The sequence below is a fragment of the Genypterus blacodes genome, unplaced genomic scaffold (genome assembly GCF_046128005.1).
Source record: "Genypterus blacodes isolate CSIRO-AG114 ecotype Tasmania unplaced genomic scaffold, CSIRO-AGI_Gbla_v1 ptg000044l_1, whole genome shotgun sequence".
Taxonomy (NCBI): domain Eukaryota; kingdom Metazoa; phylum Chordata; class Actinopteri; order Ophidiiformes; family Ophidiidae; genus Genypterus; species Genypterus blacodes.
Window position 1 is genome coordinate 6,376,992 of NW_027466857.1, and position 18,154 is coordinate 6,395,145.

Sequence of the window (18,154 nt, forward strand, 5' to 3'; positions counted from 1 at the left end):
AATCCGGAATGGAGTCATTTCTGTCCATACATGCTTCGAGCACTAAACCAGTGTGTCTCGCATGTTCAGAAACGGTGGCACGTATTGAAAATGCCAATGTGAAACGGCATTATGAGACAAAACAAAGGTTTTGAACAAGGACCCAATATGAGCAGTCCAGGATCCTGAGCCACACACTCATTGCCCAACAACCTGAGTGTTCCCTAAGAGCTGCTTAGATTTTTCACTTCTCTTTCTGTTTTGAGATTTATTATCTGTAAAATCTTGTAATAATTTATATTAGAATACGTTTTTAAAGTTTAAACATTCAGGAAGGCATGGACACAGTACAGAATAATAAGATAAACAAATGTGTGTTTTGTGTCACGAACTAAGCCATTGCTGGAAAACTTTACTTCATGGCTCCATGATTGGCCGCCATGGCAACAGCAGGGAAAAAGTGCTCATACAAGGCAGTTTTCAGGTGGGAATGAGGAGCATGGCGTGGCTGACGTGACCGATAAATCTAGCCAACAATGGAGAGTAAATCACACATTGCATTGCATTACGCAGAGCAAGTGATATTTACATTAACTTATATGTTCATGGTTATTCAGGTTAACGGGCCACAGTCAGCCGTTAACACACTCCCAGCAGACATGACTTTTGGTCAGAGGGTGTGTCTCATGTTTGACATTAAAACAGAAATGGTTAATATTAACTTTGCCTATCAAGTCATAAAGCTGTACAGTGCAGCTTGTGGTTGAATTCATTTCTCAACACCACACCCTGTTTGTCTATGCTCACACTGAGCCATTTACCACCTGCTAGGGCCAATCCCATTTCTAGGAGGGTTTACACACTTTATATGCTCTTACACAGCTGTGCTGCTGATCAAACCACAATCATGGCAAAACAATGGCACATAGTCCTGTTGTGTCTGTGGAGCGGTTTGTACTTTGACACTCTTCATGTTGCAGCTTTCAATCTGGACACCCAGAATGTGCTGAGGAGAAATGGGGATCCAGGGACCCTGTTTGGATTTTCTGTTGCTTTTCACCAGCAGCTGAAGCCCGTCAGAAAGAACATGTGAGTGAAATGACTGAAAACACTTGATACTTTAGTTACAACAACTGTGAATGGACGTTAAGTTCTGAACATAGCATCAAACAATTGCAATGTCAGAACTATTTGTTTGTATTCGACATCTTGTTGCAACGATGCCCTTCTGCAAATGATGCTAACACAATTTTATCCAAGTTTCATTCTCTGCTGCTATAAAGCCATCACCTTGTACATCTTACAGACCTTAAGGTACATTTGGACACTGCACACACTTGGACACAACACAACTTACACAGATAACCCTAAAGAAATTTGTTGGAGAAACGGCAGTAAAAAAACGTGGCTTTAGTGTTCCATTTTCTAATATTTATATATGCTGTGTATTCCATATTTTCCCCCAGGTTGCTGGTTGGAGCTCCACGAGCAAAACATCAGAGCCAAGTTAATGTTACAGGAGTTGTCTACCAGTGTGAGCTTGCTTCAGCGTCTGAAGGCTGTCAGCCCATTGAGTTTAATAATAAAGGTTTGTTTGTCTTTAATGTCTGAAATTGTTTTTATGAGTAACAGAGTAGAATTTTGATGTGTTATCATACTGACATTGCAGCGACACAATGAGCTCATATTTAAACTGATCTTGCAGAGTTCCTTGATAGTAAAGACATAAATGGCCAGTGGATGGGGGTCAGAGTGACGAGTCAAGGTCCTGGACAAAGCATAATGGTAAGGAAGATCTGCATGCAATTAAAGAGAAAAGATGTGTATTTATTAAAATGTGTATTCCAACATTCCTTCCTTAAAGACTTGTGCTCATCGGTACCAGCAGTGGAGTCCAAGCCCGAGCCTTTACGGCCCTCACTTGGTCACAGGTCAGTGCTACATCTTGGGGGACGACCTGCATGTAGGGGAGGCAGAGAGGACGTGGAGGAGAGTCGTTTGTGATAATGAACACTTAACCAGACGTCAAAGGGATCACAGGTGGTTTGCGTACTGCCAACAGGGTCATGGAGCGTCTTTTGCCAAGGACAATAGGTCCCTGTTGTTTGGGGCACCGGGCGCTTACCATTGGAAAGGTAAGTACATCTATGTAACTGTTAATTCCTGAGCTAGAACGTTTCTTATTCTGTGTTATTTTCATATTTGATGACACTGTAAGGAATTGTAAGGATGGAGCTCTTGGACAACCGCATGGACTCGTCGGATGAAGAGCCGCGTGAGACTGGAGACACAGACCAGTTCAACGAAGAACTCATTCCACTCCAGAGGAACAGCTACCTGGGTCAGTTTGTATCTGGGCCAGAGTCCCTTTATGAAGTATAAGTTTTGGATCAAACTGCTGAACGTTCTGTCTGACAGGATTCTCAACCGACTCTGGAATGGCCCTCATCAGCAAGGGCGAGCTGACCGTAGTGTCAGGAGCACCCAGGGGTGGCTACAGCGGCCAGGTGGCGTTTCTCAAGACGGACACTGCGGCAAAGAGAAGTTTGTCCGTGGAGTTTGTGCTGTCCGGTCCAGGCCTCGCCTCATCCTTTGGCTATGATGTGGCCGTGGTGGATCTGAACGGAGACGGGTGAAAGACTTCTCTCAGCCTTCTGGAAGAGCAGCAAAAATGTAGATATAGTCATGGTTCGGTGTGAGGGAGTCTAAAACGCGGCTCCTTGATTCCAGGTGGGATGACCTCGCTGTGGGAGCGCCTCAGTATTTTGTCAAAGATGGCGTGGTGGGAGGAGCCGTCTACATCTATATCAACAACAAGGGGAAGAACTGGAGCAAGATCGACCCCGTGCCACTCCTGGGACGTATAGATTCCATGTTTGGCCTCGCGGTGGAAAACATAGGCGATGTCAATCAAGACGGCTATGGAGGTTTGAGGTTTTTATGCCATTCCATAATGCACTAACTGCATTACTAACCACTGATTTAAGAGGATTCATGCCTTAACCTGTTTCTAATAGATATGGCTGTAGGGGCACCTTATGAAGATTCTGGTCGCGTGTACCTCTATTATGGCTCATCAAACGGAATCAACAAAAAGCCAGCACAGGTGAGGTTGTCATGGTAATAGTGTCAGCCATCCAATCGTTCCAAACCCTGCGTAAATAAACAACAGCATGCGTGATTTATGTAGCTCCCAAAAAACTTCCACTGTTTGAGAGTAACTCTACGTTTGTGTATGTAATCTAATATATTATAGATGAACACAATTTTATCTACTAACAGGTGCTCTTGCCAGGATGGAAAAAAACAACTTTATTTGGATATTCTCTGTCTGGACACCTGGACATTGATGACAATCAGTATCCTGATTTGGCTGTTGGCTCACTGTCTGATTCTGTCTTTGTTTACAGGTAATTTCATATTAACTGTAAATGTATAGTACAAACCCTCTCGCACACTCTCGTAGTAGTACAGCAAAAGCACCTTTGAACTTTCTTTCGTAATTGTAATACCATGTTGTAACTCTTGTCTGTTGCTCTCTTGTTGTGTGTAGCATATTCTTACATTTTAACTATTTCCACTGGATTGTTTCCCACATTTTGTATATTTTTACACAGTCTCTCTATATATTCCTTATTACAAAGTGGTGTAGAGGCTCTTTTCAGATATGTGCCGTGTTTCTTTCTCTGCATTTAAGTTCTAAATATGGTTAAAGCATTTCATTTTGCTGCATCCACGTCATGTCCTACACCATAACAGATCTGAAGTCACTGTACATCGACACGGCTTTTAACATTTTGTTTTCTCTGTTCCAGATCAAGGCCGGTGGTGAGTGTCAGCACTTATCTGAAGCTAACACCACATGAAGTCGACATCACAAAGGAGCGGTGTGATAAACACACATGGTAAAAGATTCAAAATAATGACGTTTATCATAATCAAATGGCAAATTCAGACATTTATCCAGTGTTTTTCTCCTCCTGTAAAGTTATTTTGCTGCTCGTGCATGTTTGACTTACTCTGCCCATCCAGCATCCTACAACCCCAAACTGAGTGAGTCACACAGACAAACCCTTGCAATACAGTATATAGTGATATAATTACATGATTCTAAGTGGTATAAGAAGCCCTGTGACACTGACCAAGTACCAAAATAAGTAACATTAACCAATACTAGTCGTAGCAGCAGTTGTAGTAGTAACCTGATATGGTTGGTCCTCAGTATTTAACTACACCTTCGAGGCCGATGCTGAGCAGAGAAAATTGGAGCTCCCACCAAGAGTGGAGTTCCTGGGCTCATCTCGTGGAGGTCTGAAGCTTCCTCAAAAGGGCAGAGAAATCTGTGCAGACACCAGGCTCAGGCTTCTGGTACTGACTCATTGTCTGTCTCACACTGTTTATTGTCTCTCACAGTTGTATTACAGCATGTTGGCAAAGCCCAGAGGCCAGAGACAAGCGCATAAGCTGATAAAGTACATATTGGACAGTTGGACCAAAACCAAAAGCCCAGAGGCGTCACCCTTTGTGCACAGAAAAACTAATAGCCTAATAGTAGAATGATGATGGGAGAATAAAAGGTTATAATATTGCTTATATTGCCATCTTGATGTCTTCCCCAGAGTGACATCAAGGACATGCTGCACAGTGTCCCCGTCTCTGTCACTGTGTCATTATGGAGTTCCAGTCAAACGACCGGACGCAGAGCTGATTTACCTGCAGTTACTCCTGTTCTCAACCGCTATCAGCAGAAGAGGACCGTGTCGCAGGTACGTGTGTGTGTGTGTGTGTGTCTGTGTGTGTGTAAATTCTACTGTATAAATGTGTCTGTTTGTGTTTGTACATAAATGAAAGGTGTAAACATTTTCTGCTTCTCTTTTTTGCAGATTCTCTTAATAAACAAAGGCTGTGGCGACGACAACATTTGCCAAAGTAACTTGCAGCTACAGTATAAGTTCTGTTCCATACAAAAACAACATGACCGGGATGTCTTCAGATCACTGAGCAGGTAAAATTGAACTTTTCTCCCTTTTATGCCTCATTTGTTCCAACTTGATTCTATTTGTTTGGTAGAAAACAGCACCAGCTGGTACCAAACCAGAATGTGTGTGTGTCCACACCCACTCATTTTGGAGTTACTTGCTGTCATTAGGGATGGTGGTATGGCAGTCATCTCCCCTTCTGATAAAGACGTAGCTTTGGAGGTCACGGTGACCAACAGGGACGGTGATGACGCACACCAGAGTCACTCAGTCATCAGTCTCCCAGATACTCTTCACTACTCATCCATCGTCTACGACACAAACACAACATCAGTGTGTATACCATTGACTATCACACATTTGGGTTAGTGTTGGTACTGCATACTAGTAATGCGAAAAATACTTTAATTTGCAGGAAACACAGGTGACATGTACAGCCAATGACAAGGGAATTATAATCGACTGTGAACTAGGAAATCCATTCCAAAGAGATGCTGAAGTGAGTGCCATTGTTCAGATTCCAGTATATGCGTGTGTGACAGTGAGAGAGAGAGAGTTGGAGAGAGAGATCACTGTATGCCTTTCTTTCCCTCTAGGTTACTTTTTACATCATACTTTCAACCGGTGGCATCTCACTGAGTACAACGTCTGTTAACGTGACCCTGCAGCTCCAAACGTATGTACGTGCAATTGCCAAAAGCAGAAACTGGCTCTTGTATTGAGCTGTACACAATTATGAAGAAAGTGTTCTGTTCTTGTGTAATGTAGGTCAAGCCTGCAGGTCATACAACCAGTCGAAGCGATGGCCAATGTGGTTTTTGAGCTCCAGCTGCAAGTGTTCGGGTAGGTGCTGAACACATACATAAAGAAAGCAACATATTCACACACAAAAGCCTAGGCACTTTGTTTATGCTCTGAAATGAAAGTGATTTACCTGGAAATGTATTATTAACTCGTGTGTTTGCTTTTCAGACTAGCCAGACCCTCCCAAGTGTCCTTTGGTGAAGACAAGAGTGGGAATCCTGTAAAGTCACTGGATGAAAATGGAACTGTGGTTCAATATGAATTTTGGGTGAGCTGCCATTTCATCCTACAAAATTGAATCCATTGCCATTTTAATGACATCGTGAAAGCGTTTTCTCTTTCACTTTGTTACAGATTGCTAATTTAGGCAAACCGCTGAAGTCGTTCGCCAATGCGTCCCTCAACATCTTCTGGCCCAAGGAGAATCCTGCAGGGAAATGGCTGCTGTACTTGGCTCAGATCAGCAGCAGAGGTGTCCAGTCTGTCCCCTGCTCCCCTGCACAAGAGATCAATCCAATCCAACATTTAAAAGTAAAGCCTCTTCTTTTTATATCTCCATATCACCGCCTATAACCTGCACCTGTAACCTTGTATTGTTTGACTCGTAGGGTTGGAAAGATACCTCAAGGAAGAGACGCCAAGCTGAACATGAAGCTCTCTCTACTGATGGGTTTCCATTCTTTCCATCAAAAAGAAAACATAAAATGCTGGTAAGATGCTGACGATGTTGACGGTCTCATTATGATTCGCAAAGCCATAAAAACAAGCTTTTTGAGGTTTTAATGATATAAAATTGAAACTGGCCCATAATCTGAAAATGCTTGATAATATTGAATTAATGTCTGTATATTTGTGTGTATTAAAAAAAGTTGTAATTTGTTATAGGTAAAATGGGTAAAAGTTATTGATTTGATATTCAACATACTGTTCTCTCTTCCTCAGACCTGCTCAGATGGAGTGAAGTGTGTGGAGATACGCTGCCCTCTGCTGGGCTTCGACAGTACTGCAGTAGTGGTTCTTCATTCGCACCTTTGGCACAGCACTTTTACAGAGGTGATGACTTCTTTTTAAAAAACTTTTTTCTATCAACTGTTTCAAGTGGTTGTACAAGGAAACTCAAAAACAAAATGTGTTCATTTTTGCTGCTCCCACTCAGGATTACAGCTCTTTCAACTATCTGGACATTGTTGTGGACGCTTCCCTCAGTCTAACTGACTCTCCAGAAAATATTCAACTAAAACTGGATGATCCTGGGATCAAGGTAAAAAAAAGATATATATATATATATATATATATATTAAATGCTATCTACTGTATATGGCTTTACGTAAAATGTTGTGTCTTTGTCGACAGGTGAAGCTGACTGTTTTCACAAAGAGAAAGACAGAATATTTAACCAAAGTTGCCTGGTGGATTATCTTGCTGACCGTCTTGGCAGGACTCCTGTTACTGTCTGCTCTTGGCCTCCTGCTATGGAAGGTAGCAAACCCAATATGTTAAAGCTAACATAGTGTTAAGTGAAAACATTGACAATTTCACCTGGTATCACTTAAAGTTTAGTAGATGTTATCTGCTGTAACTGTCTCTTATTCTGCTTCGTCTTTTACAGCAAGGATGCATCAAATGTCCCACACGTGACCCCAAGTCCTCTGATGATGACAGAGCTCAGGACACACAGCCTGCTCACCCTCAGAGCTGAAACCACAAACCCAGTGCAGATGCTGGGTATGTAGGTGCCATCTTTACGTTCCTACTGCTTATTGTTGTTGTTTGCAAATCTGTGTAAAAACCCCTGACAGAAATTCGACAGCATTTTCTTCAGATTTTTTAATGAAGCAGAAAATATCAGTTGTTTGATACCAAAAACCATTACAACATGAAAAAGGTTGTGCTATACTTTCACCATAATGGAATGTTGCCAGATGTGGGAATGGACGAGAGGTCATATACAGAACAAGTTACCTCATTATTCAATGAAATATTGCAGCAGCTACTAATCTGAATGCTGACTACTGAAAGCACACACGGTACGATTGTGTTTTATTCAATGATGTGAAGTACGTTTGCTTTTGTAATTGTGCGACGTAACACTGTGTTTTCAGCTGACGTCTCATACTGCTGATTGCAAAGGGTTTCATTCCAAATCAGAAAGCGAAAAAAGACGCAAATACTTGAACAATTTGACCGATGGCATCAATCACGGATCAATAACACTGAAGTTAACACCTACTATCATTCAGCTATTTACAAAGTAGTGCCAGTTTAGATGAATTTTTCATTGTGTTGAATGAGGCAATGACAATAGTAACATTTTTGGCATTGGTATGTTTTGGAATGAAACCCTTCTCTTCCTGTGCCAAGTGTTCAGCAACATTCCTTGCACAGCATCTATACATCCTCATTCTATTCGCCATCTGTGTTGTCGTTTTGTCCAATCACATCCTGTCACAGTTCTTCACAGCGTTTTCTACTTCTATAAACGTCATTCGCTCCATTTTGTCATCACGCACCACGAGCTCAGTCGAAGCTGCCGTCGCCTTGTGTTGCTTTTAGGAAAATCTGTAGAAAAGCTAACTGTTTAAAAAAATGTCCCAAAACCTTCTCAGCATGACCTCAGACCACTGTAACGTGAGATTAGAACACACACACACACACACACACACACACACACACACACACACACACACACACACACACACACACACACACACACACACACACACACACACACACACACACAGACATTGTTCCTTAACAATTGCAGACAAGACTAAGAAAGACAACCACAACAATGCCCAAATTCTGAGATTTTGTCCTGACTGTTTCCATTAAAAATAAATATTTTAAAATAGTGGTTTACAAAAAGTACAACTTCCTTTTTTTCTCGGCTGGATAAATGTAAGGGCCACTCGCTTCTTTTAGAAGAACACTCTCATTCCGTCACTTAAAAATACCAATAAAAACAATCAAATATTACAAATAAATTAAAAGGCATCAATATATTACATGTATCAATCCCTTGTTATTACAAAATGCAGTCCATTCCCAATAAACCCTTTGTTTGATTGCAAGAGTCATACTGTAAACTTACATTTCTCTTAATTGTTTACCCAAGTCTTATTTTGAACGTTGACAGCTAAATATGACATTATTTAATTATTAATTCATTCATTAATGAGGCGAAACTGACATGGACCACTGAGACCAAGATCGGTGAAATTAATTATGTGAATTTTGGGAGCGGGACGGCAAAGAAAACGTTATATTAAATGCTCACTGAAACTATATTATAAACCATCATCAAACCATTAGAACCAAATGCAAACGTGCTGATTATGTCTTGAGGTTGCATATCTTTCAAGAGTCTGCAAAAGCTCCTATGTCTGCTGATTGTTTAGTAAAAGATGGCAGTTATTGAGAATTCAGCTAACTTTGTTTTCATTATTTTGTTGCTCTTGCAGCCGAAAACTTATTGTGTACCTGTCATATCTTACTCATTTGTGCTGTAAACAAGTTCGTTGATTATTGCTCCGCCACAAAATGTTTCAATTTAACTCCTAAATTTTGTTTCTTTTCTGCTGGTGTGACCAAATACAATCGTACTTCTTTTCATAATGTGCCTTCAAGACTCCAGCATGACCAAAAATTCCCTCCAGACTGTAATAACAGGCTATCTCCACATGGGGGAGACGGTGAGCAGTAAGGGCAGAGACAACACGGGGCCCAGGGAGAAGGTGAGCGGGCCGGTGGCGGACTTGACCCTCCCGTGGCCGCCGTTCTTGTTCCACTTGGGCCCGTTTCTCTCCCTGATGCGTGGCGGCTTGGCGGGGTTGGACGTGATGGGGTTGCGGGGGGGTTTGCTCTGGGGCGGCGAGTGTGGCCCGTAGCCCGGCCAGTCGTCGCTGTACCTGTCGCTGTGGTCTCCGCCGCCCGAGCCGCTGCCCTCCTCGCCTGGCACGGGGAGAGGACAAGGCAGGCTTCAGAGGATGAATTCAGGTTATTTATACTGGAAGACAAAGCCCTTGGGCGGGGACACTTACTGTCCACGAAGTCCATGTTCTGTCCGTTCTGAGCGTGTCTCAGTTTGTTGGTCACCACCCTCAGCTCCATGATCAGCTGCCTGGTCTTCACGTCCGGCCTGGCGATGTCCACCTCCACCTCGGGGTTGTTGATCTGACTCACCAGCCCGTCACCCGTCACATCGGGGAGGTACCTGAGGAGCGCAGAGGCCGAAATGGATTTGCCTGAATAACAACACGCATGTGGACACACACACACACACACACACACACACACACACACACACACACACACACACACACACACACACACACACACACACACACACACACACACACACACACACACACACACACACACACACACACACACACACACACACACACACACACACACACACACACACACACACACAGGGGGCTGTGTGTGTGTGTGGACAAGTTGTCCAAGTGTGGACAAGTTGTGGCGACTAAGACTAAATGAAATAAAGCCCTGCTCCATCTGCCGTGTACCCCCGCCCACCTCTGTGCTCGCCCCCCCCCCTCCATCCTTCCCTCCCACTTCCCTCCCGGCCCCTTCCTCTCTCCGTCTCTCCTACCTCCCCCGCGTCTGCCCGTTCCAGCAGCGGTCTTCGTTGGTGACGTCGGCGGCCATCCTCTCGTCGTTGCAGATGGTGCGTGGGAGGGACACCCAGAAGCCCCGCATGGGCCGCAGTCGCTCCTTCAGCTCGGTAACCTGAGCGGAGGCGGAAGAAGAACATAAAGAAGATAAAGTTGGAGCGGGTTCGCTGGCCGGAGGGGGAAGCATTTGCACGACACTGCTGCAGCGTCAGACCTTGAACCAGACTCATTTCTTTCTTATTAATAGACCTGAACACTCCTCCTCCTCATCCACCTCCTCCTCATCCTCCCTACTCATTCCTTTCAGCTCTTTATCCTAACATTCCACTCATTCAACTGGCTGGCTTCCTTCCTTTGCATGCACGTTCCTCCAAACTCACCAGCCGGTCCAGGTTGGTGCCGGCCGCAGTGGTGGGTTTCTCCTCCGGGCTGTAGGTGCGGAAGGGCCTCCTGTTGCCGCCGGCCTCTTTCGGCGAGCGCTTGGATCGTACCTGAGCGGGCCTGGGGCTCCCGCAGCCCTGGAACACCTACGGCAAACCACAACCCGACAGCATCTTTCAAACATAACAGTTCCGCTTCACGTATTGATATTTTTACAATTTGTTACAACAAGCCCACAGAGAATGACCTCAAATCCATATACAGGGAGGAGAGTAATTGCAGAGTGGTGCTAAGATCAAAGGTTGGTCCATTAGAGGAAAGTGAGAGTCGAGTTGCCGAAGAAACACAAAACACGCGTCTGGAGGCTATATGACATCATCTACCAGAGAAGTTATTATCCCTTCATCTGCTGCGGTGGATTCATCCTTGTGTTGTTGTGTAAACTGGGTGAAAACAGTCTCGGGCTCAGTTATTGCTCGAGATTACATCCTGTTATTGGAAAGTGAGAAGATACAGAGCTGAGCTGCGACCACACAACAGGAAATTTCCCTTTTTTGGAGAACTCCTGTGTGTGTAGGGATGTGGGTGTTTCTATGGGATACCTGCCGTGTTTTAATCATACAGGAAGCCTGGGAGTTATTTTCTGCGTTCCAAATGATTGGAAAGCAGTAAAGATACGGATCCCCCCACCCCGTCCCCGCACCTTAGCAGAGATGCTGACGCTGTTCTCCTGCATGTGCATGATGGCCTCCGACACTTTCACCGAGATGGAGTCAGCCGCCAGCTCCATGTTGAACGGCCCCTCCAGCTTCTCCGAAATCTGGTACAGAGCGTCTGGAAGAGGACAAAAGGAGGGGAGAGACAGAGAGCGATTGTGTTATTGGGAAGAAGTCAGAGAGAGAGAGAGAAAGAGGAAGGACTGGAGACGTGTTTGTGATCATAAGGGATCAGGGGAGCAGCAGACATGGCTAGAGTGATGAAGGCGAGAGGGGGGGATTGGGGGAATGAAAGGAGAGAAAGAGCAGGAAGACGGATCAATTGTGAAGGAGGAGAGCTGCGTTAATGTTTAATGAGGAAGAGATGCATTTGGGGGAAAAGGAAATGAGTGACAGGAAGCAATTTATGTCTTTAACTCCACTTTAGATTTTAGGTTCATATTAAAGACGTGATTAGAGACTCAGGGAACGAAACCCAGACACCAAACTTCAGTTGAACAGTAGTTTGTATACATCCTCCTCCTCCTCTTCCTCCCTTAACCCACCGATGAAGTTGTTCCACTCGGTCTCCAGGTCGGCCTGGTTGGCAAGGCAACCCTTCACCACGTTAAGGCACAGAGAGTGGCAGGGTCGCAGGGAGGGCAGGCCGCGACACAGCGGGCAGTACCACTGACGCATCAGCCCACGCACACACTCTGGATCTGCAGTCAGCTGGACGTGGACACAGGAGGACACGGGGGACAGAAATTACAATATGAGACAACGCTTCAGCTCCGTCTTTTGTTTCATTATAGCAGAGTGGACGGGAGCAACATCGCCCATTTACCTTTGTTGCTTTGTTCACGATATCCCGACCGGTGGCCAGGCCTTGAGCTAGAGCTCGAGCTGCGATGAAGGCCCTCGTCACCTGGAAGAGGAAGAGACAGAAGAGCAGGAGGGGATCAGTCTCAGGATCAGTCTCAGTCTGGTGTGTTCATGGGTTCATGCGTTCACGTAGACTCAAAACACTCTACGCACCTGCACGCGCATTTTGCGAGGCACGTCGCCGAACGGCAGCAGCTGCTCGGCGTGCTTGCTGACACACTCCAGGTATTCCTCGCCGAAGTGGTACTGGGGGTTGACCAGGGAGAAGACGCGCTCCACCAGCCGGGACCAGAACTCGGAAAGGACCTCGGTCAGGCTCACGCTGCCTCCTGTGGACGCAACGGGAACGGTCAAGTTCACGATCAAAGTACAGAGGCAACATGAAAACTAGGAACTCAAGCTCTTCATCTTCATCTTCGGGATCATATCCTTACTCACTGGGCACCATTATAACGAGAAACTAAAGGTTTCAGAAAGATTATTTGCAAACTTTTCACCACATTTATAACTGCAGCCAATATGAGACAATGTGAGCACTTTGCCAAAACAGTTTCAAGTGTCAAAATATGCAGTGTGGACTTGAATACTTTTATTTGTTTGTTACGTTATGTGTATTGTGGTTGGATGTTTGTCCATTTTTGCAAATGAGACAACTGGTATCTAGATTCTGAATATGCAATTGCTCAATCTGTAGTCTGCAGCACGCGCTCAAATTAGCCGTACATGGTGTTTGGCAGACAATGACAGTTTGACTAAGCAGCAACAGCCTGTGACTGGGCTCGCCAGCTCGCTGCCGCCGCCGCCGCCGCCGGGCCAAAGCGGAGGGATCCAGGCCAGGAAAGGAAACGGTCTGGCATCCGTGGGATTCCAACACTCTCTCTCTCTCTCTCTCTCTCTCTCTCGCTCTCGCTCTCTCTCGCTCTCTGTGGCATTTCAAAGACTCCTCGAGGGACACTGTTGCCTCTGCGCGGCCAAACACGTCGACATGTAGTGCGGCTATGAACCATTCCAGGCCCGCCTCCGACCGGGACCAGCGGCCCTGTTTGTCGGTTCAGATCACGTCGGCTTTTCGAGTGCATTGGGCATTCTCGCTCAACGCACCAGAATAGTATCTGCGCAGCTCCACAAACAGCTCCTGGAAGACGTGTGCGTTCTGGGTGAAGAGCCGCCCGTAGGTCTTGGTAAACATCTGGTTCATGGTCTTCTCTGACAGGTCTATTAGCTCCCTGAAGAACTCTACAGAGACAGGAAGGACAGAGATTAGAGATACGGTTCTGTCACCCACCTATTCTTGTGATGTCGACCCCCCAAACCCAACAGCCCACCGCCCCCTAACTCACAGGGACGCTTACATCAGATCCTGGATTAATGGCCGTGACAAGATGTACTCTGTGTCTGAGTCTTTACGAGATATGTACGCAGTCTCCCACACCTTTAGCGTCCACCAGTGATTCATCGCATATATTATATAAAGAGGAAGAGGAGGATTAGGTGATTCCAGTCCAAAACAAGTAGGTGGAAATGTGTCTATTTCAACCTTGGCTGTGAGATTTGGAAATCTTGCGGCGATACATACAGGATTTGAGATAATGTGGGCAAAATGATTACATTCCCTCGAATCCAGACAAGACTTAGACATACAGTGAATGTACAGTAGGTGTGAACCATCTGTTTCAGTTCAGAAGTAGTAAATGCAGAAGTCATGGTGGAATTTTCTGCCTTTGGTTTCTAAAATCTGACCCTTTGAAGTGAATTGTGCAGCAGTTTCAGTCAGCGGTGACTCTATCCTCTCTGGCTCTGTGGGTGGGTTAGTGGGCGACGGCCGGGGCGCGGGCCGTTTCATTCAACCTGAGTCTGAGTCACCCGCTCACCGTCAAACCTGCGGTGTCTCTGCGTGAAGGTGGTCAAAAGAAACTGGCTGTTGTCCTCCACGGCTTTGAGGAAGTCCCTCTCGCTCTGGAGGGCCAGCGTCTCTTCCATGTTGCTGGAGCAGCAGGTGTAGTCTTGAGGACAGAGCCGCAGGTGCTCGCCTGCACCCGAAAGCAAGAACCGGACAGGTAGAAACAGAACCATTAATCACACATACAAGTATTTTTGTGTTTAATAGAGCACGAAATTACAAAAGCTCCAGAAAGAGCGCGGCTTATCCTTCATAACACCAGGAGCTGTAATTATCAGGTGAAACTGGGCAATGTTAATTCCTTCAGCCTGTTCTGTTACTGAGGGGGCATCTTATCAAAGGTAAGGGATTAATAGAGAATTGTAATTTCCCCCCGCATGAATAATTCAGACTCAATCCGTCTTTCTTTGTCACCTCAGATTGAGTCTTTGATATGTCAGAGGTAATGATATGCAAACAGAGACGCAGGGACATAAACACAGCACTCTACACTTCAATATGGACAAAGGTTTGAATTCTTTATTGCCACACGTTCCACCTGGTACCAATAACACTGTGGAGGCACAGTGGAAAGTCTCCATCCCAACTCCACCCTCGCCCCGGTTCCTCTCCAGCTCTTTTGTTCTCTCCGTGTTCTCACTATTAGCCCTCTCTCATCCCTCTATTTCCATTTCTAAACTGCCTCCCTGGCTTCATCCCTCGCTCTCCCCCGCCATCTGCTCCCCCCTGGCCCACGGGACAGTGAGCCAACACTCAGACAGTGATAACCCACCACCCCCACCACACCACACCACACCACACACACACACACACAAAATCAATCAATATTGCAGTTGTCTCAATCACTCCACCTACAGAGCTGAATTGCCTGAAAATAAAACCTCACACTCCAGCACTGCACGACATTTGAAATTATTCTTACAATTCTACTTCTCACATCCAATACATACACACCTCTATTACATGCACCTCTAATCTCCCATTGCAAAGCTATTTGCTATACTCAAATGCATTATTGTCCCTTTACTTGTTCAGACTCTCTCTCTCTCTCTCTCTCTCTCTCTCTCTCTCTCTCTCTCTCTCTCTCTCTCTCTCTCTCTCTCTCTCTCTCTCTCTCTCTCTCTCTCTCTCTCTCTCCACCAAAACTTTAAGTCATTCAACATCTCAAATCCCAATGTGTTCGTTATCTAAATGGCATCTTTCTAATCATAAAATGCGATAATCAGCCCTGAGCAGAGCCTATGGGGTATACAAAGGAGCTTAACAGAGGACCAGTAGGCAAAGACTAATTAGGGGCGAGGTTCTTTGTTGCACCGGTGTTGGCAATTTGCTCATCCCCTTAATCATCCTATTTAAACACCACAGAGGGGAGGATGGGCTCGGGTCGTTTGTTTTTAAGCCACAATGCAGTTGTTCTTTTTTTCTTTTTTTCTTAAGGAAATTAACCATGATATGCCTAGATTATGCCTGTGTGGCGTATTATTTAGTTTTCAGTCATATTTGTCTTATAATACTCCTAATAGTGCGTGTTAGGTGATTGTGCTTTGAGTTTACAGTTGTAGTTGTAGAGTGATATCATGAAAGACTGTGCTACTGATCAGCGACATGATCTCACTGTGCTTCATTCGAAATATAAATTATAAATAAAGAAGTCAGAACATGTTAATTCGTGTCCGTATTTTCATCTAATATCTAATGTTGTGTTATAGATATTCACGTGGTGCCTTATTTCCAGGTGGTCCCAAAACTGTCTGCCTGTCTGACTCAGTCATTTACGTAACCCTAACCCCACAGGAGACAGACTTACCGGAGATTTGAGTCATCGGAGCTGTGCCGGTGCTGTAGCCTTTCTCCGAGTACGCCTGCCGGGTGTCGGAGCAGCTCCTACCCGCGGCAGCCCCCGGGGTCCGGGTCCCTGACAGGACATAGACCGTGCAGAGCGACACCAGCAGCGGGTACCTGTGTAAAGAGAACCGGGTATCCATTCCTCACCACGGGGGTGCAAAAAGGGCAGCAAGGGGTGGCGGTTGTTGTATCAACACAGACTATGGGTGCAGCACCTTTACAATGAATGAATGACTGTCCGGTAAAAAATGAACACAAAAGTAATTCAAAAAAATTGAGAAACAGGATCCAAAATCGTCAATCGTTAAAAACAGTCATAGTTCTCCCCGTATGAGTGTCAAATACTCTACTGTTTTGTATTACACATATGTTTTCATCGAGCGTGTCAAGTTAAATGGTCCTTGTTGAGAGAAGATGCTGTGGAGCATGAACGGAGAGGGAAGTGAGGCTGGCGGAGGCGCTGCCGTCCCTCAGCATCATCTGGCAGACAAACTGCGTCAAGAGGAGTGGAGTTAGAACGGGTGATAACAGGAAATGATTAATTTGCGTTCAGAATAAAATGTTACTAAAACATATCCTTTATTAATTGTGAAGTTGGGATTGATTGTCGTTTGTGATCACTGCATGTCGTAATACCAATGTATACAAAGTTTGTTTATAATCTCAAGTAATTACATCGGTCCTTAGTTCCTCCCTAAAAATAAATTAATATTAATCTGAAGAATTATAGCCGACACTGAAGAATTATAGCCACAGTATAAATTGAATATTTATCAACACAGCAGGGTGGTGTGGCCTAGCCTTTTCAAACTATTTTGCCCTATACTCGAGTTTAAATAGATTCCAAAAAAATATAAATAACGTTCAATCTTCACGTGTCAGATGATGTAGGTGAGCTGTACGCGCAAACGTGGACCCTTATTTTGAAGGGTTGTAGCGGAAAGAAGATATTTTACTCTGGTAAGTTTGACGCGGGGACCATGGGACAACAATGGAAGCCAACACCTCAGGGTCCTAAACCCGGGGCCACACAACGGACAGCCAGAAAGAGTTCACTTCGACCATCAATACCAATGAGAAGGTAAACATATAAACTTAAACAGTACAATGTACTCCGTACTCCACGCCACTTTCATGATGCATATGGACACCATTCGCACCAAAACACTGGATCAATTATATTGCGTTTTGTTTGTCCAAAGTAATGACCTAATCTGTCTAATGTCGACTCAAGTTTAGTGTATCAAGTATGTGCCAAAAGTACCAAGGATGTGCAGGCTTTTAAAAATCATTACATTACAAAATCAAACATTACTAATTGTAAATCATGTAGGCAGGTGTATGGACCAAACGGAAGACCAAACAACTCTGTCTGTATTGTTTTTGTTGTGTCAATAAAGGACCACAGTAATGTCTTTCGATGATAAGAATGAACTCAGTACGTTGTTATTTGGATATCGACACAAAAGTTTTATTTGTTGAACCTGAAGGCATCAGGCGGCCATGATCACGAAGCGGTAAGTGTAGAAGTATAATGTGTGCCAATCATCGTCACCTGAGTTCCTGGAAGGACCAATCACCGTCACCTAAGTTCCTGGACGGACCAATCATCTTCTGGTATGGTGACGCGCAGGCAAATGTAGTGTCAGAGTCAATTATACCGATTATTTTGCCGTCCTGCACTCACGAAAAGAAAGAAAGACACCTCAGAGGAAACTATCGATCAGTAATCGTTTTAACAGGTCATAATAATTAATATGTTGATTGTGTTCAGGTTTGGGACGTCATCTCGTCGTTTTGCTGTGTGTTTTCCTTTGAACTTAAAATGTTAACTTGTGTTCATGTTCAAGTTTCCATTATAGTTTAAAAATGTCACCATCGCAATTTAGGGATGTTACAAATGAATACAAAAGTGGGGGGAATCGTTGTGTTTTTTTATTCTGCCCATATAAGAGAATTTTACATAATGAACACGTGAAAATGTTCAATTTTGCCTGCTCGCTAGCGTTGTCTCGTAATTGTGTGTCTTCGTCTCCTTCATAGTGG

General features: G+C 44.7%; 2 protein-coding genes across 2 annotated transcripts; one reads left to right on the forward strand and one right to left on the reverse strand.

The window, feature by feature from the left end:
* The first annotated feature begins 886 nt into the window (after positions 1–886).
* LOC142999645 (integrin alpha-6-like) lies at positions 887–8,500 on the forward strand. Its single transcript, XM_076149267.1, has 25 exons — positions 887–1,068; positions 1,446–1,567; positions 1,685–1,764; positions 1,844–2,114; positions 2,198–2,320; positions 2,398–2,611; positions 2,710–2,906; positions 2,997–3,085; positions 3,262–3,389; positions 3,795–3,884; positions 3,968–4,032; positions 4,202–4,347; positions 4,599–4,745; positions 4,863–4,984; positions 5,129–5,291; positions 5,374–5,457; positions 5,555–5,634; positions 5,727–5,801; positions 5,931–6,030; positions 6,117–6,293; positions 6,371–6,472; positions 6,705–6,815; positions 6,919–7,023; positions 7,116–7,241; positions 7,372–8,500. The coding sequence occupies exons 1-25, from the start codon at positions 887–889 to the stop codon at positions 7,459–7,461; spliced, it is 3,189 nt and encodes a 1,062-aa protein (XP_076005382.1). The 3' UTR covers positions 7,462–8,500.
* A 932-nt stretch (positions 8,501–9,432) lies between these two features.
* On the reverse strand, positions 9,433–16,248 carry gpc2 (glypican 2). The gene is made up of 11 exons (XM_076149082.1): positions 16,071–16,248; positions 14,235–14,393; positions 13,465–13,599; positions 12,517–12,692; positions 12,326–12,406; positions 12,045–12,210; positions 11,487–11,617; positions 10,783–10,929; positions 10,381–10,517; positions 9,803–9,975; positions 9,433–9,713 (listed from the first exon to the last, which is right to left on the reverse strand). The coding sequence occupies exons 1-11, from the start codon at positions 16,246–16,248 to the stop codon at positions 9,433–9,435; spliced, it is 1,764 nt and encodes a 587-aa protein (XP_076005197.1).
* Between the last annotated feature and the right edge of the window lie 1,906 nt (positions 16,249–18,154).